Source organism: Crassostrea angulata, chromosome 4 (assembly GCF_025612915.1).
Source record: "Crassostrea angulata isolate pt1a10 chromosome 4, ASM2561291v2, whole genome shotgun sequence".
NCBI classification, from domain to species: domain Eukaryota; kingdom Metazoa; phylum Mollusca; class Bivalvia; order Ostreida; family Ostreidae; genus Magallana; species Magallana angulata.
Window position 1 is genome coordinate 31,012,570 of NC_069114.1, and position 23,072 is coordinate 31,035,641.

A 23,072-nucleotide genomic window follows, 5' to 3' on the forward strand; every position below is an offset into this window, starting at 1 on the left:
TTGAAAACACTGCTTATTTTTATACCATGATGAATAATATACATTCAATTATATATATATATATTTCATGATTCATATAATGAACTATCTTTTATCTCTTCAAGATTTTTTGTGATCTTTTCAATAATGTTAAAACTAAAACATGCAAAAATTTATTTGATATTATAATGTACTATAACAATCTTTTAAAAAGACTAGAAAATTAATTACACATATTAAAAAGTTTACATATTTCTAAATTTGCAACATGTTATAAAATCAAGAGTTAAATGAAAATTTAGCTTTCAAAGAAAAAAAAAGATTTGCAATAAATCAAATCTTTACCATCTAGCTAGCCACCAGTCACTGATAATGTAAGCAGCCTGTGCAATCACGTTAAGGAGAAACAGTACAGGAAACTTGATGGGACCAGATCCCGCCTGGAAGTACTTGAAGTATACCCACAATCCCACTTGTCCATCCTTCCTTTCTTCCTCTTCTGGTAGTTTCACAGGATCAGGCTAAGGAAGGAAAAGAACATTTATGAAAATAACCACTGGGGCTACTAAAACAGAAACCACACTAATAGTAATACATATGTATACTGTAAATTCCTTATATTACGCGAGTACTTAATTCCGCGATCCCGCTGGTTTGTATAAAATAACGAGAACATAAAATCGCGAACGTTGAACTTTTTTCCTTATTTTTTATAGTTTTAAACTCACAGAAAATAATGGCGAGATTTTAAAATCAGCGAAGGATGCTTCTGGCGATTTTACGCGGATATTAATTCCTCGCGTTTAATTAGGAATTTACAGTAACACAATTGATCTTAAAAGCCTTCATGCAATGAATTTCTAATATCATAGAATGATACAGCATCAAATTTGTAAACAAATATACAGTACACAAAATACCGGTAAACCCAGATATTTTTTTGTTTAAAGAAACAATCATGAAGAGATTCAAAGAAAGATTACTGCATTGTTCACCAAAACTAGATTCACTGAAAATAGAACTTTCAGACCTTACCTCAAATTCTGTGCCTATTGAGGTAAGGGAGAAAGTGGACCCGATGTTCTGTAGACTGGAGTGAGCATGCTCCACACTGGTTGCTCTCTCGTACACTACAGCAGGAGGTTTTTTTTTCTCTTCTTCTTCCTCATTGGTTTGCAGTAGGGAGGAAAAGTCGATTCCTGAGGTTGACATCTCATCAAAGGTTCCTTTGCCCAGACACTTACCCTGTGCAGACACATTTATATACAGGTAATTTAATTTTAATTCATCTTGTTTTTTTGCAAGACATGAAACTTAATAATTTGAATAAATTTTTAATTACTTGTATATATACTTTTGAATTAACACAATTATTTGCTAAAAACATTAATTATATGCACTGTCTATTTATTCATTAATTGAGTCCTTTCCTCAAATACATGTCAGTTTATGAATCTAACATCAATCCCATTCCTCAATAAAGAATGCAACAAATCTTTTTCATCAACTTTTTTCAAACTCTTTCCCAACCAGAACATAAGATGATTTCAACCCCTTTACATGTAACTTATCTTACTTGCCAGTCTGATAGTAGTATTGGGCAAATCACTAAACATTAGCTATTTTTCAGACTGTAAATAACTATACATTACCTCTTTCAAAATGATAATTTCATCTGCCTCTTTCAGAAAGTGGAGCTGATGTGTTACCAGAATGACAGGCTTGTTTTTCAGTATGCCTTTAATAACCCTGTAAAATAATATAAATTCACATTCAGTTAATGAAATTCAACTTTCTTTACTTCAACTTTATTTACAATATAAACATCACAATGATAAAATCTAGCTGTTTTATTGAAAGCATTTCCATAACATATTCTATTACAGTAACACAGGCAATTGCTTTAACTAGAGCTGTTGAAGAATAACTATTTCCCAAGCTATTTGAGAACAAAGATCACATTGATAATTATGATGATATAACCTAGACATTTGTCAATGTCATGTCAAGCCCATCACTTGATCATGAGCAACTTTTGTTTCTAATTTTCACAAAAAACAAAAACTTAATGCAAAAAACTGCAAATGGTCATGATGACCCCTACATGTATATACCCAAACTATCTGTTATAAGCGGGACTCTATAACAAAAACAGATGACAATTCATAAAGTTTTCAATTTTTTCCAAAGATCCTTACTTTTGAAACAGGTGTCTGCTGACTACGGCATCGACTGCACTGAGTGGATCATCCAGTAGATAAACATCAGCCTCCATGTACAGGGCCCGGGCTAGACTGACCCTTGCCCTCTGACCTCCACTTAGGCTGACCCCTCTGTCTCCTATCATAGTGCTGTCTCCATTCGGCATCACTTCAATGTCCTAAATATAGAACATATTTTTTCCTTTGTTATACGTGTAGGTAATACATAAACACACAAGAACTGAGTCATTACTTGGCAAAGGTAAAAGAAGAAAAAAAGAAAAATTGAAGGCCTGATTGGAAGATTTATCCTTTCGTGCAATACAAATCACTTTATCATTTCAAGCTGCAAGCAGAATTAAAACATTTCAACCAAATTTTTTTTAATGGAGTTAATGGAAACGGTAGTTGTTTTAAAAAGTTAATTATTTACATACAGTCAAACTTTGTTATCTCGAACTAGGTGGGACTGTTTAAAAACTTTGAGATATCAAGGGTAAAATCCTGAAAAAATAAGTGGTTGGGACTTACAAATCACTTTGACATATCCATTGTAATTGAGATATCAGTGTTAGAGATATCAAAGTTCAACTGTAATAACAAAGTGCCACAACCTTTTAACCTGGATTTACTTTATATGTAAGCTTCAGGTGTGAAGATCTACAATTCTTACATCTATATTGTACTACATATATACTATAATGTAGGTACAATATTTGCTCTGTTAGGCAGTCTTTGATGAGAAAATAAAATTCAGTGGTATTTCATGAAAATTCTAGATTAAATTATAAAATAGATTATTTAAAAAGATAATACAAATTAGTAATTATGGGGGAAAAAATAACTTGTGTAAATATCTATTGATATAAATTACTTTGTATTTGATAAAAATAAAATATTTGAGGGAATATTTATGGGGAAAATGTACATGTACAAATGGCAGTATCAGTGATACAAATAGAGGCGGAGAAAAGTAATGGAAATTTACGATGCCCAAAAGACATAAAGGTACCGTAAAAACATTTTCTTTGTACTGTGCAAAGATAGAATACAAGGTATTGTAAAGGTATATAATGAAATACCTTTAGGTATATAGGTGGACGGTACAAGTACTTACATACAATTTCAATCTTGAAATTGACAGGAATACATGAATTACTGTGAAATTGAAATGGGTATTGGATAATGACCAACATGTTTATGAAATCAGCGAGGGGCAAACACAATGCTTAATACTGTGGAATCATTTAATTTCGTGGGAGCCAATTTTTGTGGATTTTAGGTTTATTGCTTCTTTGTGGTATGTAATTTTGTGGATGCATCAGTTTTCAGTTTCAGTATAAAAACTGAATCGTCTTTAAATTATTTTTTGTCGAGGATGTAAATTTGTGGGTGAGGGCTACTCTCGAATATCACAAAAATTGAGCCTCCATGAATTCTAATGATTCCACAGTATATTAAGTTTCAAATAGAAATTGTTGTATAAATACGAAGATTAATGTTTTCAAAATGCTTTAAAGGACAAAAACAGCATTCTCCAAAATTAACATGTAAAAGGAATAAAAAGCCATCAGAGCATCAAAAATTTGAAGAGCCACATATAAGCTAATGCAAACTGAAGCTGTAATATGAAATACATGTACCAAAATTCATGTTCTTTTGTAGTAAAAAAAGCTATTTTGACTTATTTCTTTGATCTGTAGCATCAAAGCTCCGTTTCTTACTTAAATATTTTCCATAAAGTATATTGAGGAATGCTTTTCTGATTTAATATACCGGTACAATACCAGTATATGATGATATACCTTGTCTAATGCACAAGCCTTAATGATCTTGCTGTAACGAGCATTATCAAACTTGTTTCCGAAAACAATATTTTGTCGGAGACTGGCAGAAAACACCCACGGCTGCTGGGAAGTGTATGAGATCTTTCCTCGCACTTTCACACTACCTTCCGTCTGTGGCAACTCATGCAGAATACTCATCAGCAGGGAAGACTGAAGAAATTTAAAAAACTTATTTCAAAAAATATCCTCATCAGCTTGATCTTCATGAGTATATGCAAATACAAATATAAATATTTTACTAAGTGTATCATAATTATTATCAAAATTAGCATGGAAATGAAAAAAATCAGATATTGATTGAGGTTCAATTATACAATAAGAGAGAAATTTACTCTTTGTTTTCTGAATAATTTTTCAGGCATACTTTTCCTGCTCCAACAGGTCCAATAACTGCTAATAGTTTCCCTGGTTTCACACTCACAGATATGTCACTCAAAGTTGGCTGTTCCGATTCCTAAAAGATTTACAAGTAATCAATTGTCAACAATCATAATACTTTTAAATTTCCCTCAGCCAGGCAAAAATATGATAATAGAGAGTTGATTCAATGCTAGTCCGAAACTACACATAAGACTTTATTTCTAGACTAGGTATGACAATGACAAGTCTTATTGTAGCAATGCATGCTCACTCTAACATTAGTGAGAGATAGACGAAATTTTCTAAACTTTAAGATTGCATAGATGGTCTGAGACTTCAACCAAATAATTATCCACTTACTGAGTCCCACTTGGCGGAGAGGTGGTCCACTTCTATGAAACAGTTTTGTGGCTTGGGACGTAACCCTGATGCATCCTCTATAGATCCTTGGTCCAATTCCTCCAGCATAAGGAAATTCTATGATACAGTTGGAGATTTTTAAGCAATACCGTAAAACAAGGTAACTGTAGATTCATTAGAATTCGTGGTGGCTCAATTTTTGTGGTAATATGGGTAGCCCTCCCCCACAAATTTACATCCTCGATGAAACAAATTTTGAAAGCTGAGTTAGTTATCTTACCAAAACTGAAAATCGACACATCAACGAAATGACATCCTCACAAATAAGCAAAAAACCCCAAAACCACAAAAATTGCCCCCCTCCCCCCAGCGAACTTAAATGATTCCACAGTATTTACACTCAGTCTGGTGGTTAAATATGCGTCTTCTATAGTCAAACAATTCCATGGGAATTAAATATGCTAATGCATGATTTACCAGACTAAACTTTTACTTAACCATACACATGATGGTATTTTATGCAGTTTTAAGCTTACCCTATAAATTTTCCCTACACGTAAATACATGTAACAACTTTAACAGTAATAAAAAAAATACAACATTATACAGCAAGAATTTTTTATTGTGCAAAGGTGGCTGAAATTAATCTGATTGTTCAGGGGGAGTTAAAAATGTGAACTTTACTGACAGATCTCTGTGTACAATGAGTCATTAGAAAAGCTCACTTGAGCCGATAGCTCAAGCAAGCTTTTAAATTATGACACAACCTCAGATCAACCTGAAATTAACAGTGAAGTAAATTCTTTTACTGCGTCCCTTTGATATAATTTGTTTTACAATTTCCAGGCTATAAACTTAAACGTTATGCAACTCATCCATTTCCGAATTTTTCTTAAGCACTCCAGTAATTAATCAAAGTATTGAAAGTACTGCATGGCATGCTATATCAAACATACAACAAATTTTTAAACATTGCATGCAGATATGGAATGAAAACAAAAACAGGAACAGATATTATTTTTGAATTATATGAGAACAAATTCCTACAGTGGGCAATAAAAATGAATATAAATTGAGTTTAAGGAAGACCAAAGCCGGCACAAGATACTAATGAGCTGTTATGGATCAACAGCTGGCTGAACGACTAGCTTTACATCCACAATATTTTTACTACATAATTCAACTCATTTCTTCCAACAGTAGGACCAGTAGCAAATTTTCATTCTAAAAGATTGATACAAGATAAAGCATACAATTATGACTTAAATTCAGCTTAACTCTCTAAAATACAATAGCATTCAATAGTTCCTCTAACATCTTGTTCAAGAATGAGATCTTTTCATGAGAAAATTTTTTTTATTAAAACTTCTTCATGACATTTAACCATCTATAATCTGAACCTCTTTTAATTCAAAGCAGTCGACTCTTACCTTTAGTCTCCTCAACGAGATCATAGACTCACTAGCTCTCGAGATGGCGAGAAAGAAACAGCCAAGAAACGAATGTGTCAAGTTAAACAACAGAGCAAGACAGACGTAAAGTCGTTCCGGGCGGATAACGACTCCCAAGAGAGCTGGAGGAACAACCACAGCCAAGTAAATGAGACGAGGACCCACTGTCCAAACTGAGGCGTGAACTCCCGAGATGAACTTTGATGCCTGAACATACCTCAGTTCACACCTACAAACCAGCAACATGAGGCACAGAGTCATCCGAGCAGTGCACATGTCTTAAAAACTTGTTTACTCAAGTTTCACATAAAAAGCATCCAAATCCATTTCTAGCTTAACTTATTTTACTACAGAAAAGAAGATCTGCAATTATGTTTAGCTGGCCTTTTTTACTGTAAACCAACTTTTATTTGCAGTATTGGGGATCACTTTATTTTACGAAATACTTGAGATGAACTGGTTGGCGGTGACTAATTTTCCCAAAACAATTTGTAATGGTCTGAGATAATTTTTTTGAAAAAAAGAAAAGCTTTGAAAAAAATACTTTGAAGAATAAAAATGTTTCAGTGCCTACCTAAAGAGTCATTTTCTAACAGTTACTCAATTTATAAGAATCCTTCAAATCTAATATAATTTAATTCTGCTTGTAATGCCTTATTTGATTGACTTAACAAATATATTAAACATGTATCTTATAACATAAATTGCCTACATCACAATCGAGGCATATGTGCAATATTTATGACTGTTCAACTAATGTCATTTTGTTAAATAATGGAACATATTTTTTTTTCAAGTTATAGAAATTTCAATTATATGAAATAAATTAATTTTCTACTTATTTTAGACAAGTATAACATAACTTTACACTTTCTCAAAACTGCTTTGTGGTTTATACAGGGTAAACTATCAAAGTTCTGTTATAAAGTATAGTATCATCGTTGGAACCCATGGGTTTTAGAAAACCTGTCGATTCCGACGATGGTATAGTATATCATAGGTAGAAATTTAAATGATTTCTTAATTAAATAGACATTGATATCTGATTTGATCAAATATGAGCTAGGTGGTTAAAATAAGAGAGATAATTATGATTACTTAAATTTAAAACTTAAAATTATATTTTTTACACCAGATATTCTATATGTAAATCATAACACTTTTAAAACATCATCATACAAATTTAGCTATCACTGACTCCCTTCTGAAAAAAAGTAGTGACATTGGAACCTAGCTGATAATAATCTATTCTTTGCATGCTAATTAAACCTGATAATAAAATTTGGAGGAAATTCTGAAATATATGGGTGATATAAAGAAGTGGGTGGAATTCAAGTATGTTATGTAGTTTTTGTTCAGTTTGAACACAGAGGATTTCATGAAATCTGGGCAGCAACTAGCAAATAGTCCTGCTTACCACTGCACCCGAAATTCAATCATCTGACAATTTAAATTACTAAACTGTGTATAATGTTACAGCAAATGAAAAAAAAAACCCTAAGACCCATAAAACAGTGATACATGACTCCACATAGAGACCTTTGAATTACTGAATATACAATGTAATTAATATAATTCTGATATATTAAGGGCCATAGCGATAGTTCCTGTGGTAGTACATGTACAAGGGGGGGGGGGGGGGGTACTGGGATGGGGATAAAATACAAAGTACTGATGTTACTAAATGTACGGTATTTTTAATATGAAAAAGATATGCTTAAAGCCTATAATATGCACTATTGTTTTCAAATCTAGACATATACTGACATTGTCATAAAATTCATATTTCAAGAGGAATCAAAAATTTCCCATGCAAGTTCTTAATATTTCATCATGCTTAAAGATTCAATTATGGACTGAATGATAGACAAGTGGTCGTAATACTTGAAAGTTTTTTTTTTATAACATGGGCTACTGGCAGAAGTTTGTATACCACACCATTCACATGTAGATGTGGCTTGCAGCATGCAAGAAATAAATATGGAAAAAAAAACCAGGTTCATATTAATAAAATTGAAAACAATACCACGCTGAAGACAAAAATTTTCGGCCACAGCAAGTTTTTTTTTAGATTAAGGAAATACTAGAACCAAAAATATCTAACAGATTCATTCCATGCACATGCAGTTTTGAGTTAAATCCTACAGACCCACACAGACCAGGGATAGATAGAAAGATTTAGTACTCAACGTTCTAAACACAAAACAGCCAGGAAGCATCTGCTTTAAATAGAATAACCATTATCAACTGTGTTCATAACTTGACATTATTTGCAGAGACTTCTGTAAATATCTCTCATATCTCTCTCTCTCTCTCATTCTCTCTCAAGAACCATTGATTATTAAAGTACTTTATATCAACAAATTTGGCATGCCTCTTCTGTATAGCAATACTTCAAACCCAATTCGTTTCCAAAGTTATCTGATAATTTTGTTCTGAGGACCCCAAGGGTTGCATATGGCAATGATAACTCCAATCCTGTGGGCCAGTTAACAATACAGCAAAATAAACAAATGGGTTGATGAAATATATTGATTGTTATTCATTCACAAATAAAACATAGATTTTCTTTTTCTCTCTGCAAAATCAATTATAAAGGGCAAATCAAAATTTAAATTGTCGATATCATTATGGAAGTTTTCTTAATATCATTAGCCTAAGGCAAAAAAGAAAAACACTTACTAAAGTTCAACGAAGAATTACACCAAGAGTAGATTAATATGGGAGTACAGTAAAACATGGTTATAGCGAACACACTTATAATGAATTGACATTTACAGCAAAGTGATTTCATTCCCTCTGACCTTATTACATGTTGTAAGCTTGACGAATTTCACTTAAAACAAAGCTTAACTGTCCCCAGCACATTTCTATAAGCATGCTTTACTGTATTTACAGTGAGGCCTAAAAAAAAGTTGTGTGTTTAGGGTAATCCGACCTAACCTACAAAATTCCCCGATCCTACCATTTTTAGATGTCTGTTTTTATCCGATTGTGAATTTTATATTATTTCTATTAAAAAATCTGTTTTTAAATATGACACAAACAAACATTCTTAGGAATCATGAAGAAAAAAATATGATAAAATTAAAAAAAAATCCCTACCTACCTCACCTACTTTTTTCAACAGTGTTACCCTAAACACACAATTTTTTTTTATAGGCCTGATCAATGATCGGTCAATTTAGCCAGGAACCATTAGTCAAAAAGGTATGAGATATTCAGGGCCTTCACTTGACTGACTTTCCACTTTATTGACAAACATCAATTGAAATTTCATTTGATTGACACTTCATTGATCTGAGGTTGGTCATTTAATTTACCATTTACACAACAACCAGATTTTTTTGATAGCCATGAAATTAAACCCATCGTATATTATAAAGAGGACATTAGAAAAAGAATTCATACTGACTGAGAGTTTTAAGTAAAGAGGTGTGTCCCTTATCTTGGACACCCTACAACCAAATGTGCATGAACTAACCTCTAGTCTTTTAATGGTAACCCTGGTCTCAGAGATAAATTGGATGGCAAACGGAATAAATAGGGTAGTTGACAAGCGTACGGCCTGGTAAAGCGAGATGGTCACGAAAACCTTCTCGGCTGTCAAGGTCCCTCCCGTGTATACAAAGACAACAAAGGTCAGGAATATAACAAACTTTGTGGAGACCAAGAAGGGCCCCAGGATTAGGGCTCGTATGTAATTGCTCATTCTTATTCGCCCAGACTCACTCCTGGAAGACAAAGAAGCAGAGAAAATCTAGTCTTAATTCAGAGCCAAAAAAATTTAAAGATTGAAAGATTAAGTGCAGTTTTAGGGGGTATATAGAAATAACTGAGGAGTTATTGTATAAAATGAGATGCAAAACTTTGAGTATGTGGCTTTCTTTTATACAAGATTTCGTGCAAGTTCGGTTATATAGAAATAACAGATGTTTCATATTATTTCATGTTATTATATTGAATAAATAAAGAAAAATGACTATCACTTTATGGCTTTCTATTTTTCACGGGCGCAGTTTAAGTTAAAATAAAGAAACAACTCTTGTGTTGGATTCAGGGATGTGAATGGCGGCTGAAGAAGATAAAATGAGGAAATATCACTCAATCGTGGGTCTGCAAATTGATCTCTAAGTGAACATTTTGATTTACAAATCTGCTGAAATCAGGGGTTCGCTGAGAAATCACATCCATGGTTGGGTCAAAGTATAATATTTGATTTTGATATGTGGCTTTCTTTCATTCATGTCGCCTTATGTTTCATTCATATGTACCAGACACTCAATAATTAGATGATGGCTTTGCAAACACTAGATGTGCTATGTACCCATTAATGTTTTACTGACATTTCACTATGGGGCAATAAAAGTGGTCAGCCATTTTAATCAATGGATCAGTAAATGCACGACCAATTTAATCTAATGGAAAACAAACCCTAAAGTTTACTGTGGTTTTTATGCATATAATGTACATGTATATGCAAGGAGAATAATAAAATTGGCAAAAAAAATCATTCAAGTGAACAGTTGGAACAATTTAATGTCAAAATCACTTAAACATGTGAGGGCTTATTTTGTGAATGGCAATTTTTTCACCGATTTGAGGGCATGTAATTTTGTGGATCATACACTAATACGGTAGGTACAATAATCTAAAAAGTTTTATATTTTTGGGGGGGAATTAAAACCTGTGGAGGATTCCAAAGTAATATATTGTAATGTATTCATAATATGAAAGGGAGCAAAGAGGGGATTGGATCCAAGCAAGGAGACTTCTATACACGTAACTATATATATGTTAATCAAGTATCCAATTAGCTGTTTATAAAGGCTTACATGTACAAAGATTTTAAGCTTGCGGCAAACAGATCACTGTTGTTTATTCTTAGATATGTATATCACAAAAGCTCTGCATAATATATAAATTCTTAGTTCATATAGTCATGATTTGAGAAGTACTTTATGAACATGCATAAGTAATATGAACCTTCAAGATATTTTGTTGGAGGCAGTTTGTATGTTGCATTTAAAAGATTTGGATAATATTTCTTTTGAGTCATACAGTAGAACAAACATGTACTATAACAGTACACAGTGAGCCTATCTCAAAATAAACAGAGGAATTAAGTATTTAATCAATACCGTAAAAAAAACCTTGTGTGTTAAATTAATCTTCAAAGATTTTAAAAAATAAAATAAAATGGTTAACAAGGTGCAAGAACAGAGATATAAAATAAAATCAGTTACAGCATGTGTATAATATATAATTACATGTACGTACTTCCTAATTTTGGCGACTAGTTCTCCGAATGGTTTTTCCCAGCAATACATCTTGATCACCCTCATTCCTGAAATGATCTCATTCATGACCTTGACCCTCTCATCTGTGTGGATCGCAGTCTTGTTTCTGTTAACAAATGTCGAGAATTGCTGCTCTGTTAGCTTCTTGTTAAAGTTTGAATTGCATACACATGTCAGTGTAATGTTAACCTAATTTAGCCCAGTTTTTACTTTAAAAAAATGCATTTTCTCATGTTTAGACTAGAATTACAAGAACAAAAAGGGTAATCAGTTCAAACAGAGTGTAATAACTATAAACATTTTGATTGATATGCATGATTTGTTTATAATTTTTGGAAGGCAAAAGTGCATGTTTAACTATAAAAGTTCACTATATACAAAAATTATTCATTATCAATTAAATTGGTATAAACTCCATCTAAAACTACATTTATGTAACCCTCTTATGTCCAACAATCCTATAGGGCTTCTGGCTTAAATTTTGTCTAATATGTTTTCCATGCAACATTAGATTTTATTTATTGGAGAGAGTTAGTGGTCGGGGGTGGGGGTGGTTTTGTTCACCTGAGCTTGGCAAACAGTTTTCCCATCAGGCTTTGCACAGGAACCAGACAGAGTAGAACACCGAAGCCGGCCAGGGCGGAGGGACCCAGCTCCATCCACAGTATAACCAAAACAAAGATGGCCTGGCTAGGTCCTATCCATATGTAGTGGATGAACATCACAGCCTTAATTGTACACAAAGAAAAAATGGAGTTTAAATAGGAATTAAATTGTCAAAAAAATTCAATTATAACTTTTTCCTTCATAACAAATTTTTTACATCAACTCAATTGAAAAAAATACAACTCAAATAACTTTCCAACTTTTTCTGGCCATTCAGTAAATTAAGGATTAATCATTTTGATTAACTTTATATAAAAAAGTTTCAATGATGATTCTGCCATGATATGAAAATGTTTGAGCACTTTGATATTACCGTGTCAAATCGGTTGACATCATTAGACATCAGGTTCACAATCTGTCCCGTAGTCGTCTGTCCCAGGGCTTTGTTACTTAGCCGTAAAGCCTGGAGATGTAAAAGCAATTGCAAACAATAACTTCTAAAAATGTTGTCGCATCTAAAATTATTTGGAATATACCGGTATATGTACCTTTCACAATTAAAAATACACGTATTTATTTAGAGTTGCTTACCCACCCTGCTTATAGAAATAATGTAATAATAAGGAGAAACTTTTGTAACTTAAAATATTTCAAACATCTATATGTATGATCCCTTCACAACTGGAGATATCATTTAAGATTTGCTATCTACACTACCCATAAAAAAAATACAGTCACACCTGCTGTTACGGCCACCTTTAATAAGCTGCCACTTGCCATGAGCAGCCAGTTTCAATCCCGCCCATTTAGTTTTTCACTATATAACTCATTTAAGCGGCCACCTGTCTAACGCAGCCAGTATTTTAGGTCCTGTGCTTTCAACAAGCCTGTACATATAATTAATGTGTGGAAAAACAGAAATACCTTTCGATACAGGAGTGAGCAACATGCCACACGGATTTGCATTCCGATTCGCTGGACGGTGAAGAAGTAAGGATGGTGAAAAATGGCCAGAATGATGACTGACAGACTCATCCCCATAGCATACAGGTAAGCCTCCGTTTCTGATATGCTTGGTTCTGAGGTGAAATATCGAATCAACTTTCCCAGCAACAGGGGCTGCACAACCTTCGTAACTTCCTGTAAAAAAAGAAACTAAATAAAGAATACGGCAAACATTTCGTTAACCAGACACTGTATATAGATTTTTTCTAATCTATTCATAATGTACTTCTACAAGTATATACAAAAATATTGATATACTAATCAAAACATATTAAGATCATGACCTTCTTAACTCTCAAAATAGATCAAATTTTGTGGCATTGCATAGATCAGTCAAACATACATGTATATATACAGGTATATGTATAAAAAAGAACTAAAAATAACCAACGACACGAACAATAAAGTAAAATATTGTCAAATTTTCGGGACAACCCGTCCCTTCTTCAGGACAACAAAATAAAATTACATATGAAAGAATTAAGAAACACTATAGATATATATACATATATATACACTATAGATAACGAGTGTTGTTGGTTTGTTAGTGCTTCTTACATGTGTACATATATATATGAAATAAGAGTAATAAACAAAGTTTTTATTTCTTTTGTGAGCAAACAAAGCTCAAAATTTAGAGTGATGTACTGATGTATTAGAATTGATGCAAATGTATATATTAAGGTCGGTAGCGGGTTTAAAATTTTGCGCCCTCTGCGCAGGGTATTGCGCATTACTGTTGTAAAACACAAATGAAAGTAAAATGTTCAATGATACAGGTTATCATGTAATGTTTTTATTTCAGAAAAATAACTTATCAAAAATTTATTTTAAGTGAAATGAATCGTTAGAATAATGTCAGAAGTATTTTAATTTTTTTGCCGCTTCTTCAAAATCGACGTTATTGTCGTCGGAGTCAACGTCTTAGGATGACGTCAATTGAGACTCTGACGTAACAATTGACAAAAATTAACGTCATGTATTTTCTATTTCAGCGTCAATAATTAAAATCAAAATTATAATTTTCAAAATAAAAACATATACGCGACCCTTCTACGTTCTGTGTGAGTGGAAATGTATTTTTTCTTCTAATACAAATAAAATTAAATTTGATTCGTAAACATCCTTTTGTTTTATACAATTCTATCATGTAAAATGGCTGGCACGGCACGTTTATATGATCAAACTATGAGGACGGATAGCCTAAAAACCATCCGTTCAATTTCGTTTTAATTTGGCAAAAAGTTTACTTGTACGTTAAACTTCTATCGCTGAAAATTGAAAGAAAATCGTATGTTTGTAATTTTTTAAATATGAAATTGAAAATGAAAACCCTCATTTTCCTGTATAATCCTATATAAAAATGTCGGTGATGAATCGGACATATGATCAAAATTTGAGCGCGACAAACAGATAAACTATCAGGTCAATTTACTTTATATTTTGCACATAGTTTACTCATAAGTTGACATTTCACTGTAAAAAATTTAAGTGAAATCGTATGTTTGAAACATTCTCCCCGAGACTCTTTAACATGAAATATTCTTGAGGTTTGCAAGAGCTCGTCAACTTAAATATCTCTTAAAATGCCACAAACCAGTTTTTGCTGCATGAGTGCAAAAACAACACAGGCGTAGAGGAGACTTGATTGTGAAAACTGGTTGTTATGAACCAGTTTATATTAGGTGAATCATTAAAATAAATCAAAGTCATCTCAAATAAAAGTTGGTTTACAGTATGAACTTGTTCATACCTCTATGAACACAATGATTCCTAATAAGGCATACTGGACTCCAAACATCCGGACTATACATCTGAATAAGCTTGGTGATTTGTTCTGCGGTTTCTTCTTTTCTGCTTCTTTATTCCATTCTCTTCATTAAAATAAAATTGAGTAACGTAGCTGCATTTGTTCAACTATAAACTATCCCCTAAAAATAACGTCAATGCATTGGTAGAAACCAATGACCATGCCAGTAACTGCTGTTCATATTGTTATTATTTTAAAAATATCATATTTTTACAAATAAGACTCTGATCAAATTTGGAATATATAAAGTATATAATTATATTGTAAAAATTTTTATGGAATCAACTCTTCTCTCTTTTATAAATATTTGTTCAGCACCAATATTTGTTGTTGAGCAGATCGATGCAAAAAACAAAATGTTTGTTAATGCAAGAAACATTAACTTGTAGTGTTAAAGCCATATCATTGTCCATTTATTTACATATCATCGAATAAGTGTGTGTTTACAAAATTCACAAAAAATGGTGCTCATGCACAAAAATTATTGAAACTGTTTGATATCTTTCCAATTTCAGATCAAAGCTTTGGCTGGGGTAAAATTACACAGACACAATTCAGTAAATAAATAAAATACCAAATCTCATCAAAAATCACAAAAGAATTTATATCAGCTGTCAGGATCTTTGTTCTTTGATTTGAATTCCGATCTTTACCTCTCTAGTCTATTTCCGAGGTCCTCTGATGCGTCCTCATTGGTGACATTGAACATGTCCTCTACCTCCAACTTCCTCTTGTAGCCAGTGCTGAAGATGGGGTTCATCCACCTACAGTGATAGACAAAGTTACTGTAAATTCCTTATATTACGAGAGTACTTAATTCCCCGATCCTGCTGGTTTGTATCAAATCTCGAGAATACTATATTGCAAACATTGAACTTTTCTCTTTATTTCTTACAGTTTTCAACTCTCAGCAAATACCGGTAATATTATTACAAATTAAATTTTTGTGTCTATTTTGAACTGCCGGTCAATACACTGCAATTTATTAGGCCACCAGTCAATAGACTTTGATCTATTGGACCGGAAACATATTTCAGAACGCAGATATGTTAAGACTTCCCGATTGATTTCACAGCAATGTGTAGAAAGTAATTTTTCTGTATGTCATGCGAAATGGCGTCATAATTTACTTTGATGTTATGATCTGCCTCATTTCGATAGTTCTCAGGGAATGTATCATAACGCTACGCTGTTTTTGTACTTGATGAAACCAAATTCAATGTTATCAATATTGAGTATCAAATAATCAATAGTTTTAAAGCCTTATAATATATCAGGTAAATGACTATTTATAATCCTATGCATAAAGTAATATTAAGTGGAGATGTTTTAATGCATGCAACACGTTTGGCGCAGGTAAAAGATAAAAAAAAAAAAGGTCTTAGTATATTGCATAATGGAAAGAAAACCATCTGTAATACACAAATTGTAAATCCTGCAAACTAACTAAAAAAAGGAATTAGGTAATAAAACAGTTATGTAATTCCTGAACAGTCAATAGACCATAATTTTTTTCCCTTGGTGAACAGCTCAGCATGGCCAAATATTCTGGTCTATTGACTGCTCAAGCATTAAATAATTGTATAATACTTAACAACTTTAACCTTAAAATATGGCAGGGATGCTTCTTGCAATTTTATGTGGATATTATATAATTAAGGAATCTATTGTAGCAAACATTTCTACATGTAACACTATTAATGTACATACAATAAAAAGCAACTTATCAAATCATCATTTAATTAGCAAGGGTTGATTATCAAGGGGGGGGGGGGGTGTGGGGGGGGCTTAAAATATTTCACACCCTTAATATCTTGAACCCCCTCTCTAATTGAAAATTATAGGGCATTCAACATCCCTTGCTGTTGGAAACATTTCAAACTGCAAAAAATAACAGATGTGTACATAAATAAATATTAAAATATTTCACACCCTTAATATCTTGAACCCCCTCTCTAATTGAAAATCATAGGGCATTCAACATCCCTTGCTGTTGGAAACATTTCAAACTGCAAAAAATGACAGATGTGTACATAAATAAATATTAAAGGTGAAAATGCTGTCAGTGACAGATGAATAATTAAAACCCTACATATTCAGTAGGAAGAGTTATGAAGATAAGTAGATGCAAGATCATTTCTCTTATCAGAAAAAATACAGTTAGTTAATATGGGGTGAAGGGTGAAGATTTTCAACTCAAACTTATTGTACTAACAAACAAGTCATTTCCTCAGGAAAGCACTTCAGTCATTATATATAAGGATAAGATAAGCTTCATAAGTCAAGGAAATGGAAAGGATCTTATTTAATCTTTAATGTCAATCAAAATACATATCATTATCGTAATGTGTATGTACATTACTACATGCATGTGTGTACGGGGTCAGTGACCTTCAGTCTATTAATCAAAACCGAACCAGCCTCCCCCTTTTTCTTTTGCCATGGAGTGTGTCTATAGGCATGCAATTGATAATACATGTACATAGAATGGCACAACCCCTATTAATATTGAATTCATTCCTTCAGTATTTCCATACTTCTACTTGTTTTCTTAATCTTAAATTGACTGTCCTTCAGTAGTTGCCATGAGCAGGGTAAGGGCCTCTCCTCTTTATTTGATTTCCAAAGACAATGCAGAGACAATTAAACCAGTAAGTATGATACATACAGGGTATATATATATCCGGTATATATATTCCTGAAGGGTTTTAAAAGTAGTTAATCAACTCAGTAGTATATCAGTTGGGTCCTCTGAAATTTAGATTTTAAAAGGAAAAAGGTCATGTGAATATAGGTAATGCCTCACCTATATTTTGTTAACATTTCTTTATTATCTTGTCTGAATGATTACATAATCCTACTTTAATTGATCCCAAAACATAAAACGCCAGCATGCAGTCAATGTTGCAATGAATTTCAACATTAATAAAGTCATGTAGTGAAAAAAAGAGCAGAATCAAAAATTTTGATCTTCATACTTTCCATATGACTTTATAGGTAATATATCAATTTATTCTGTATTCATGCAGGATCAAACTATTTATTATGTAAGATTCATGCACTTCCAATCCTCATGCAAGTGCACAATGATTTGCATTCATGTACAAGTTTTGGAACCTTCCCTTGAAATCCCTTCCCTCTCAGGAAGCTTTACACCCACACACCTGAGAGTCAAATTCAACCACCTGTAGGTGTGGGTAAGTGTCAAAACAAAAGGGTGTCTGCACTGACATTGCATTGATAATGATATTTATAAGTGCAATGGCTGCACACTGTTACGGATCACTGAATTCTGACATGTTCAACATCTAAAGCTGTGTTAGCGACTGACATTTGAGAACACAATATTCCTTTCTTATAAAAATGAAAACAAACAACTATTAACCCATGTAGGAGATTTGAAAGGTAGATTTCAAGATCAAAATTTTTGGAATAGTTGGCAATATCACATTGATGAAAACAATTACGTTACTTATAAGCAATCCTACCAAATACAAAATAACGAAGCCATATGATATCATACACTACTCATTATAAAAATGGATCTATAAATGTCAAACATATAACTAATTGAATAGTAAAAATCTGAATCTTTCACTATCCACATTTAGATAATAGATACTAGTCATTATGAATACAAGGTAAAGGTTTATAAAAGTAGGTCAGAACTGGGATCATGATTTTGAAGAGTGTTTATCATTTACAGATTGGAAATTGGGCTCTACCTTTAGTTGGCATTGAATATATAATGCAAGTGTAACACATTACTAACTTCAGTTAAACTGTTGCAATATATTACATCTACTCTTGGTATATGCATTATCAAATAAAATTGTATATACAATACATGTACTCCAGTTTGAAAATCCAGCATTGTTTCTTGTAATATTTACAAAAACAACTCTGACATGATACATGCATATCATAGCCAGGTTTGTATCTGCATACCACAATCATATTGAAAATCTCATTGCTATGTCTGTATATGTAAACAGACCTATTCAAAATATTATTATTTTGACATTATAAATAAGCCATTAATAGCTTCGATTGCAAGGAATTCAAATGCCAGCGTAGTCTACTATGTAAACATATTTGTACATGTCTCACCATGCTACATGTTAATTTTACAGAATTATTAGCTGTGAACAGAAAAATGATTTTAATGGATGAAGACTTAATTTCACTAAATTTGACAACCTCTTGAGACCTTAATACAAATGTGTTTTCATTTGACTACATTTAATTAACAACATAAATTTTTGAGTCTTGAATTTTATTTAACAATCTTACATGTTTACTGTAAACATTCTACATTTGGCTGTGTATTCTATTTAGTGCTTTTGGTGGAATATGGCTTCCGCAAATTCAAGTACTGGTACATCGGTAATGACATGCATATACATGTATGTATAAGAATAGTCACATTCAGGAATTAGCTAATTCAAATCCACGCCAACTTGTTCAAAAACTAATTTCCGACAAATATCGTAGACGCCAAATATAATATGATTACAGTAATTCATGTACATGTTAGCAGCGATGTGTTCATGTACTTATGTGAATCTCAACTTTATTCAATGTTTGCTTTCAAATATATAACACAAACCTTATAAATTTCCCAACTCCAACATGTTCAAGTCAAAAACAGTGATTTTTGTCATTTTACTCAAATTGTTTAAATAAGGACAATTATACATGTATATATATATATATATATATATATATATATATATATATATATATATATATATATATATATATATATGTTTATATTAAAAAACATCAAATTTGATGATGTTCTTGAATTTTTTTTTCAAATTTCTTTGTAAAATTTTATCCTGAAGAATTCTATGATTGTATCTGACAAATTACCTGATCTACTGTCATATAATTGTACAGTAGATTATATATATATAATTGTAATTTAATATTAATTTTATTTTAATTAAAACTCTTTTATAATAAAAGAATATTTCTGTGTAAAAGTCAACATAATTGAATATATACATTATTGTTATACTTTCATGTTAAATACTGAAATCTGATTGGTTAAGACGCAGTTAATAATATTTACTATTACCCTCAGCGTTAGCAATGCACTTGGCAACGGGTAACATTAAAAAATTTTACATGCGCGAAAATTATGCGCGTACAGTTCGCTGTAGAATTCACGTTATACCTATATAAAAGCAGTAAAATTTTCTTAAAATTTTTAAAAAAGACATTCAGTATAACAAAATAAATAGTGCCTGTTTGGGAGGATAACAGTTGAAATTGACACCCCTTATAACCATTGTCAACTCCGCTTCGCGTCGGTTGACAATGGTTTTCTCGGGGTGTCAATTTCAACTGTTACCCTCCTAAACAGGCACTATTTATATACTACAGTATGGTTGAGCTCATTAACCCTCATGCATTGGAATATCTATGATCATAACTTCTTGAAATACAATATTTCTCAAACATGTCAGATGGGTTGTAAAAAAAAAAAGATAAGATTAAAAATCAATATTTGGTATTTTCATATGAACCTCAATAAAACAAGTTACATGTTACTGAACAGCATTTGGAAAATAAGTGATGATCAAAGGGGTCTGATCCTCAGAGATGTAATTAATTCTTATTTCTATTTATCCATATAAAGAGAAGAACTATGGATTATCATTAATTGTTTTTAAGTTGGGTTACAGAATAAAAACTCAAAAAATAAAAATATACTATTGCTTTTTATCTATATTGATGTATATATACGTTCTTTTTAATTGTTTTGGTGTATGTATTTTTCTTACCCTGTCTAAACTTTACATGTACATCTATTTATTTTCATGCTCAATTGAATTAATTATGGCAATTATTAAATATTAATATAAATAAATATTACATCATTTAAAAAAATTACTGCCATGTTAGAAGCCCGTGTATATTCTACTACAAATTATGACTAAAGTCTAATCAGTAGATAGAGGGTAGACACAGTGTTCAAATATGATACATAATAGATATGGCTGGCATCCTTACCGACAGCGAAGTGCATGCGCCGGCATGAGTCCACATCAGTATCAGCACATCAAAGACAACAATTACGGATAAAACTCTGGGGTTGGACTCGCATAAAACATTAGTAGTGGACGCCACGTAACATGTCCAGTAAAGGGGTAGAACATGGTCAGAAGTCAGGCATAAAGAGGTATTGAGGGAAACATACAATATACAACCAAATTTCACTACATAGTGCATAATTGCATAACTCTATGAAAACTTACCAAAAAAGCAATTTTGACAAGGGATTAGCTGTCAAGATTGGGTTTGGCTTGTGATGTCTCAATGTTTCGTCCATGGTTTTAATTCATGAAAGTTCATTTAAACATATCCTTTAGATTCAGCAAATATGAGCGCTTGCACAATCGGCATCGTCCATCCCGGCAATGATGGATGAATGAACTACAGGTTTACTTCCGGGAGTCAGGGAGATAGTAACTCGTCCCATGAACTATTCTTGAATCGCAATTCTTCAGATCTATGTTTAATAAAAAAAAGAATGCCGGGGAAAACGTACCCAAGAGAAAACGTACCAAGGAGAAAACTTACCCAATATATAAGGTACGTTTTCGAGAAAAATCATAATTTATAGTTTTAATAAATATTCTAAGATGCAAGAGAATACAATAAGCTAGCATTTGAGTCAGTTGTTGCTTTTTTAAATACATAGTTATTTTGACAATAATTGTGTTATAAACACATACACAAAGATCTGAATATCGCCCAAGCAGTTAAATTAGTCGGTTATTAATCCCTCATAAATGAAATTGTGAAAAAAAAATAGTTTTGATTACAATATTAAGATTTTAATGATGAGTATGTCTCAAGAAGTCGATAGTGCGTTTTTTGGTACCAGTATTTAACCGACTCGTATAAAAAGTTACTATAATTGAATGTATAAATCTATAAAATTCATATACATTTGTATTCCTCTATATTTAAAATTTAATTTTAAAATATGCATTAATAAGTGGTATTCAAATTTTAAAACTTGTTAATATTTCCAAATCCTAAATTTTCAACCGAATCAAATAAAAAAAATGCTTAAATTTATTTATTTATAAAATTCATATATTCCTCTGTATTTATGCTGCAAAAAAGTATCTAAAACTATTTCACATTATGTTTACGATTTTCCATCTTCGCTGGCCAAGGGTTTTCGGTCCACTTTGCACCCCATAATGGGGAGCGAAGTGGACCAAAAACCCTTGGGTAGCGAAGATGATGATTTTCTTAGGGTACGTTTTCTCCAAGAGAAAACGTACCTGGGTACGTTCTTTTTTTGAGAAAACGTACCCTAGGAATTGGGTACGTTTTCTCCTGATACCAAAACAAGGGGGGGGGGGTGTGAATGAATGATTATTTAAAGAAAATGTGTATTTCTTAAATGTCTTCAACGAGCACAATTCATGGTGTTATTCATAGTCAACACTATAGATATTTTTATATGCATATAAATTATCATTTTTACCTTGCTTTTTGGTTGATAATTATTTTCATGAGTGTAATAAATCTTTACGAGAATATTTATTATATTTTGTTTACGATGGTAGATAAACAAATTGGTGGTCGGAGTACCCGGCGCAGGCATAAACTCGGAGAATAAAAAACTTGAGCATCTATTTACTACGTGTCCATCGACTTACAATTAATAATGAAAGATAATTAAAATTAAATACGCTCATTTTGCTACTTACAGTGACTAAGTTTTGATCAAGTTTTACTTGTGTTCGATTTGAAATACGAATATGGTACAATCAAGGCGTCAAGGTGGCACAGCGAATGCATGTACATGTATATATCAAATTGGTGGAAATCTCAGAAGACAATGTACAATGCCACGCAGTTGCTTAGACAAAACTTATATAATGGCAATGTATAAAGAGCTTCAGTTCACTGGTTGTTTAACATGAATTACGACAAAGGAACTAAATATGAAGACTTTTTTTTTTTTTACATTTTAACTGATGTTAACAGTTCTAAATATGTATAAAATGACTTTAGGGGAAATTTCACAGTAATTTGACTTCAGGGTAAAAGTAACTCGAATTTTTCCACAATTAATCAAGAATGGAGGGAGTATGTAAATGTTGACATTTTGAAATGAAAAC

At 32.2% G+C, this 23,072-nt stretch overlaps 1 protein-coding gene across 2 annotated transcripts in view; it reads right to left on the bottom strand.

Moving 5' to 3' along the window:
* Positions 1–21,385, bottom strand: part of LOC128180528 (ATP-binding cassette sub-family C member 4-like) — a 28,817-nt gene extending 7,432 nt beyond the window's left edge. The window contains exons 1-15 of one of the 2 annotated variants that reach the window (XM_052848650.1): positions 21,186–21,385; positions 15,573–15,683; positions 14,863–14,983; positions 13,029–13,244; positions 12,478–12,567; positions 12,063–12,226; positions 11,479–11,604; positions 6,178–6,427; positions 4,748–4,864; positions 4,392–4,481; positions 3,986–4,177; positions 2,178–2,359; positions 1,632–1,728; positions 1,015–1,224; positions 325–500 (exon numbers count right to left, since the gene is read on the bottom strand). In XM_052848650.1, coding sequence (XP_052704610.1) covers positions 325–500; positions 1,015–1,224; positions 1,632–1,728; positions 2,178–2,359; positions 3,986–4,177; positions 4,392–4,481; positions 4,748–4,864; positions 6,178–6,427; positions 11,479–11,604; positions 12,063–12,226; positions 12,478–12,567; positions 13,029–13,244; positions 14,863–14,983; positions 15,573–15,683; positions 21,186–21,259 — 2,216 coding nt within the window. In that variant the 5' untranslated portion in view covers positions 21,260–21,385. Of the gene's footprint in view, positions 1–324; positions 501–1,014; positions 1,225–1,631; positions 1,729–2,177; positions 2,360–3,985; positions 4,178–4,391; positions 4,482–4,747; positions 4,865–6,177; positions 6,428–9,682; positions 9,933–11,478; positions 11,605–12,062; positions 12,227–12,477; positions 12,568–13,028; positions 13,245–14,862; positions 14,984–15,572; positions 15,684–21,185 lie in introns of both variants that reach the window. The other variant, XM_052848649.1, reaches the window with a different exon arrangement.
* Positions 21,386–23,072: the final 1,687 nt, after the last annotated feature.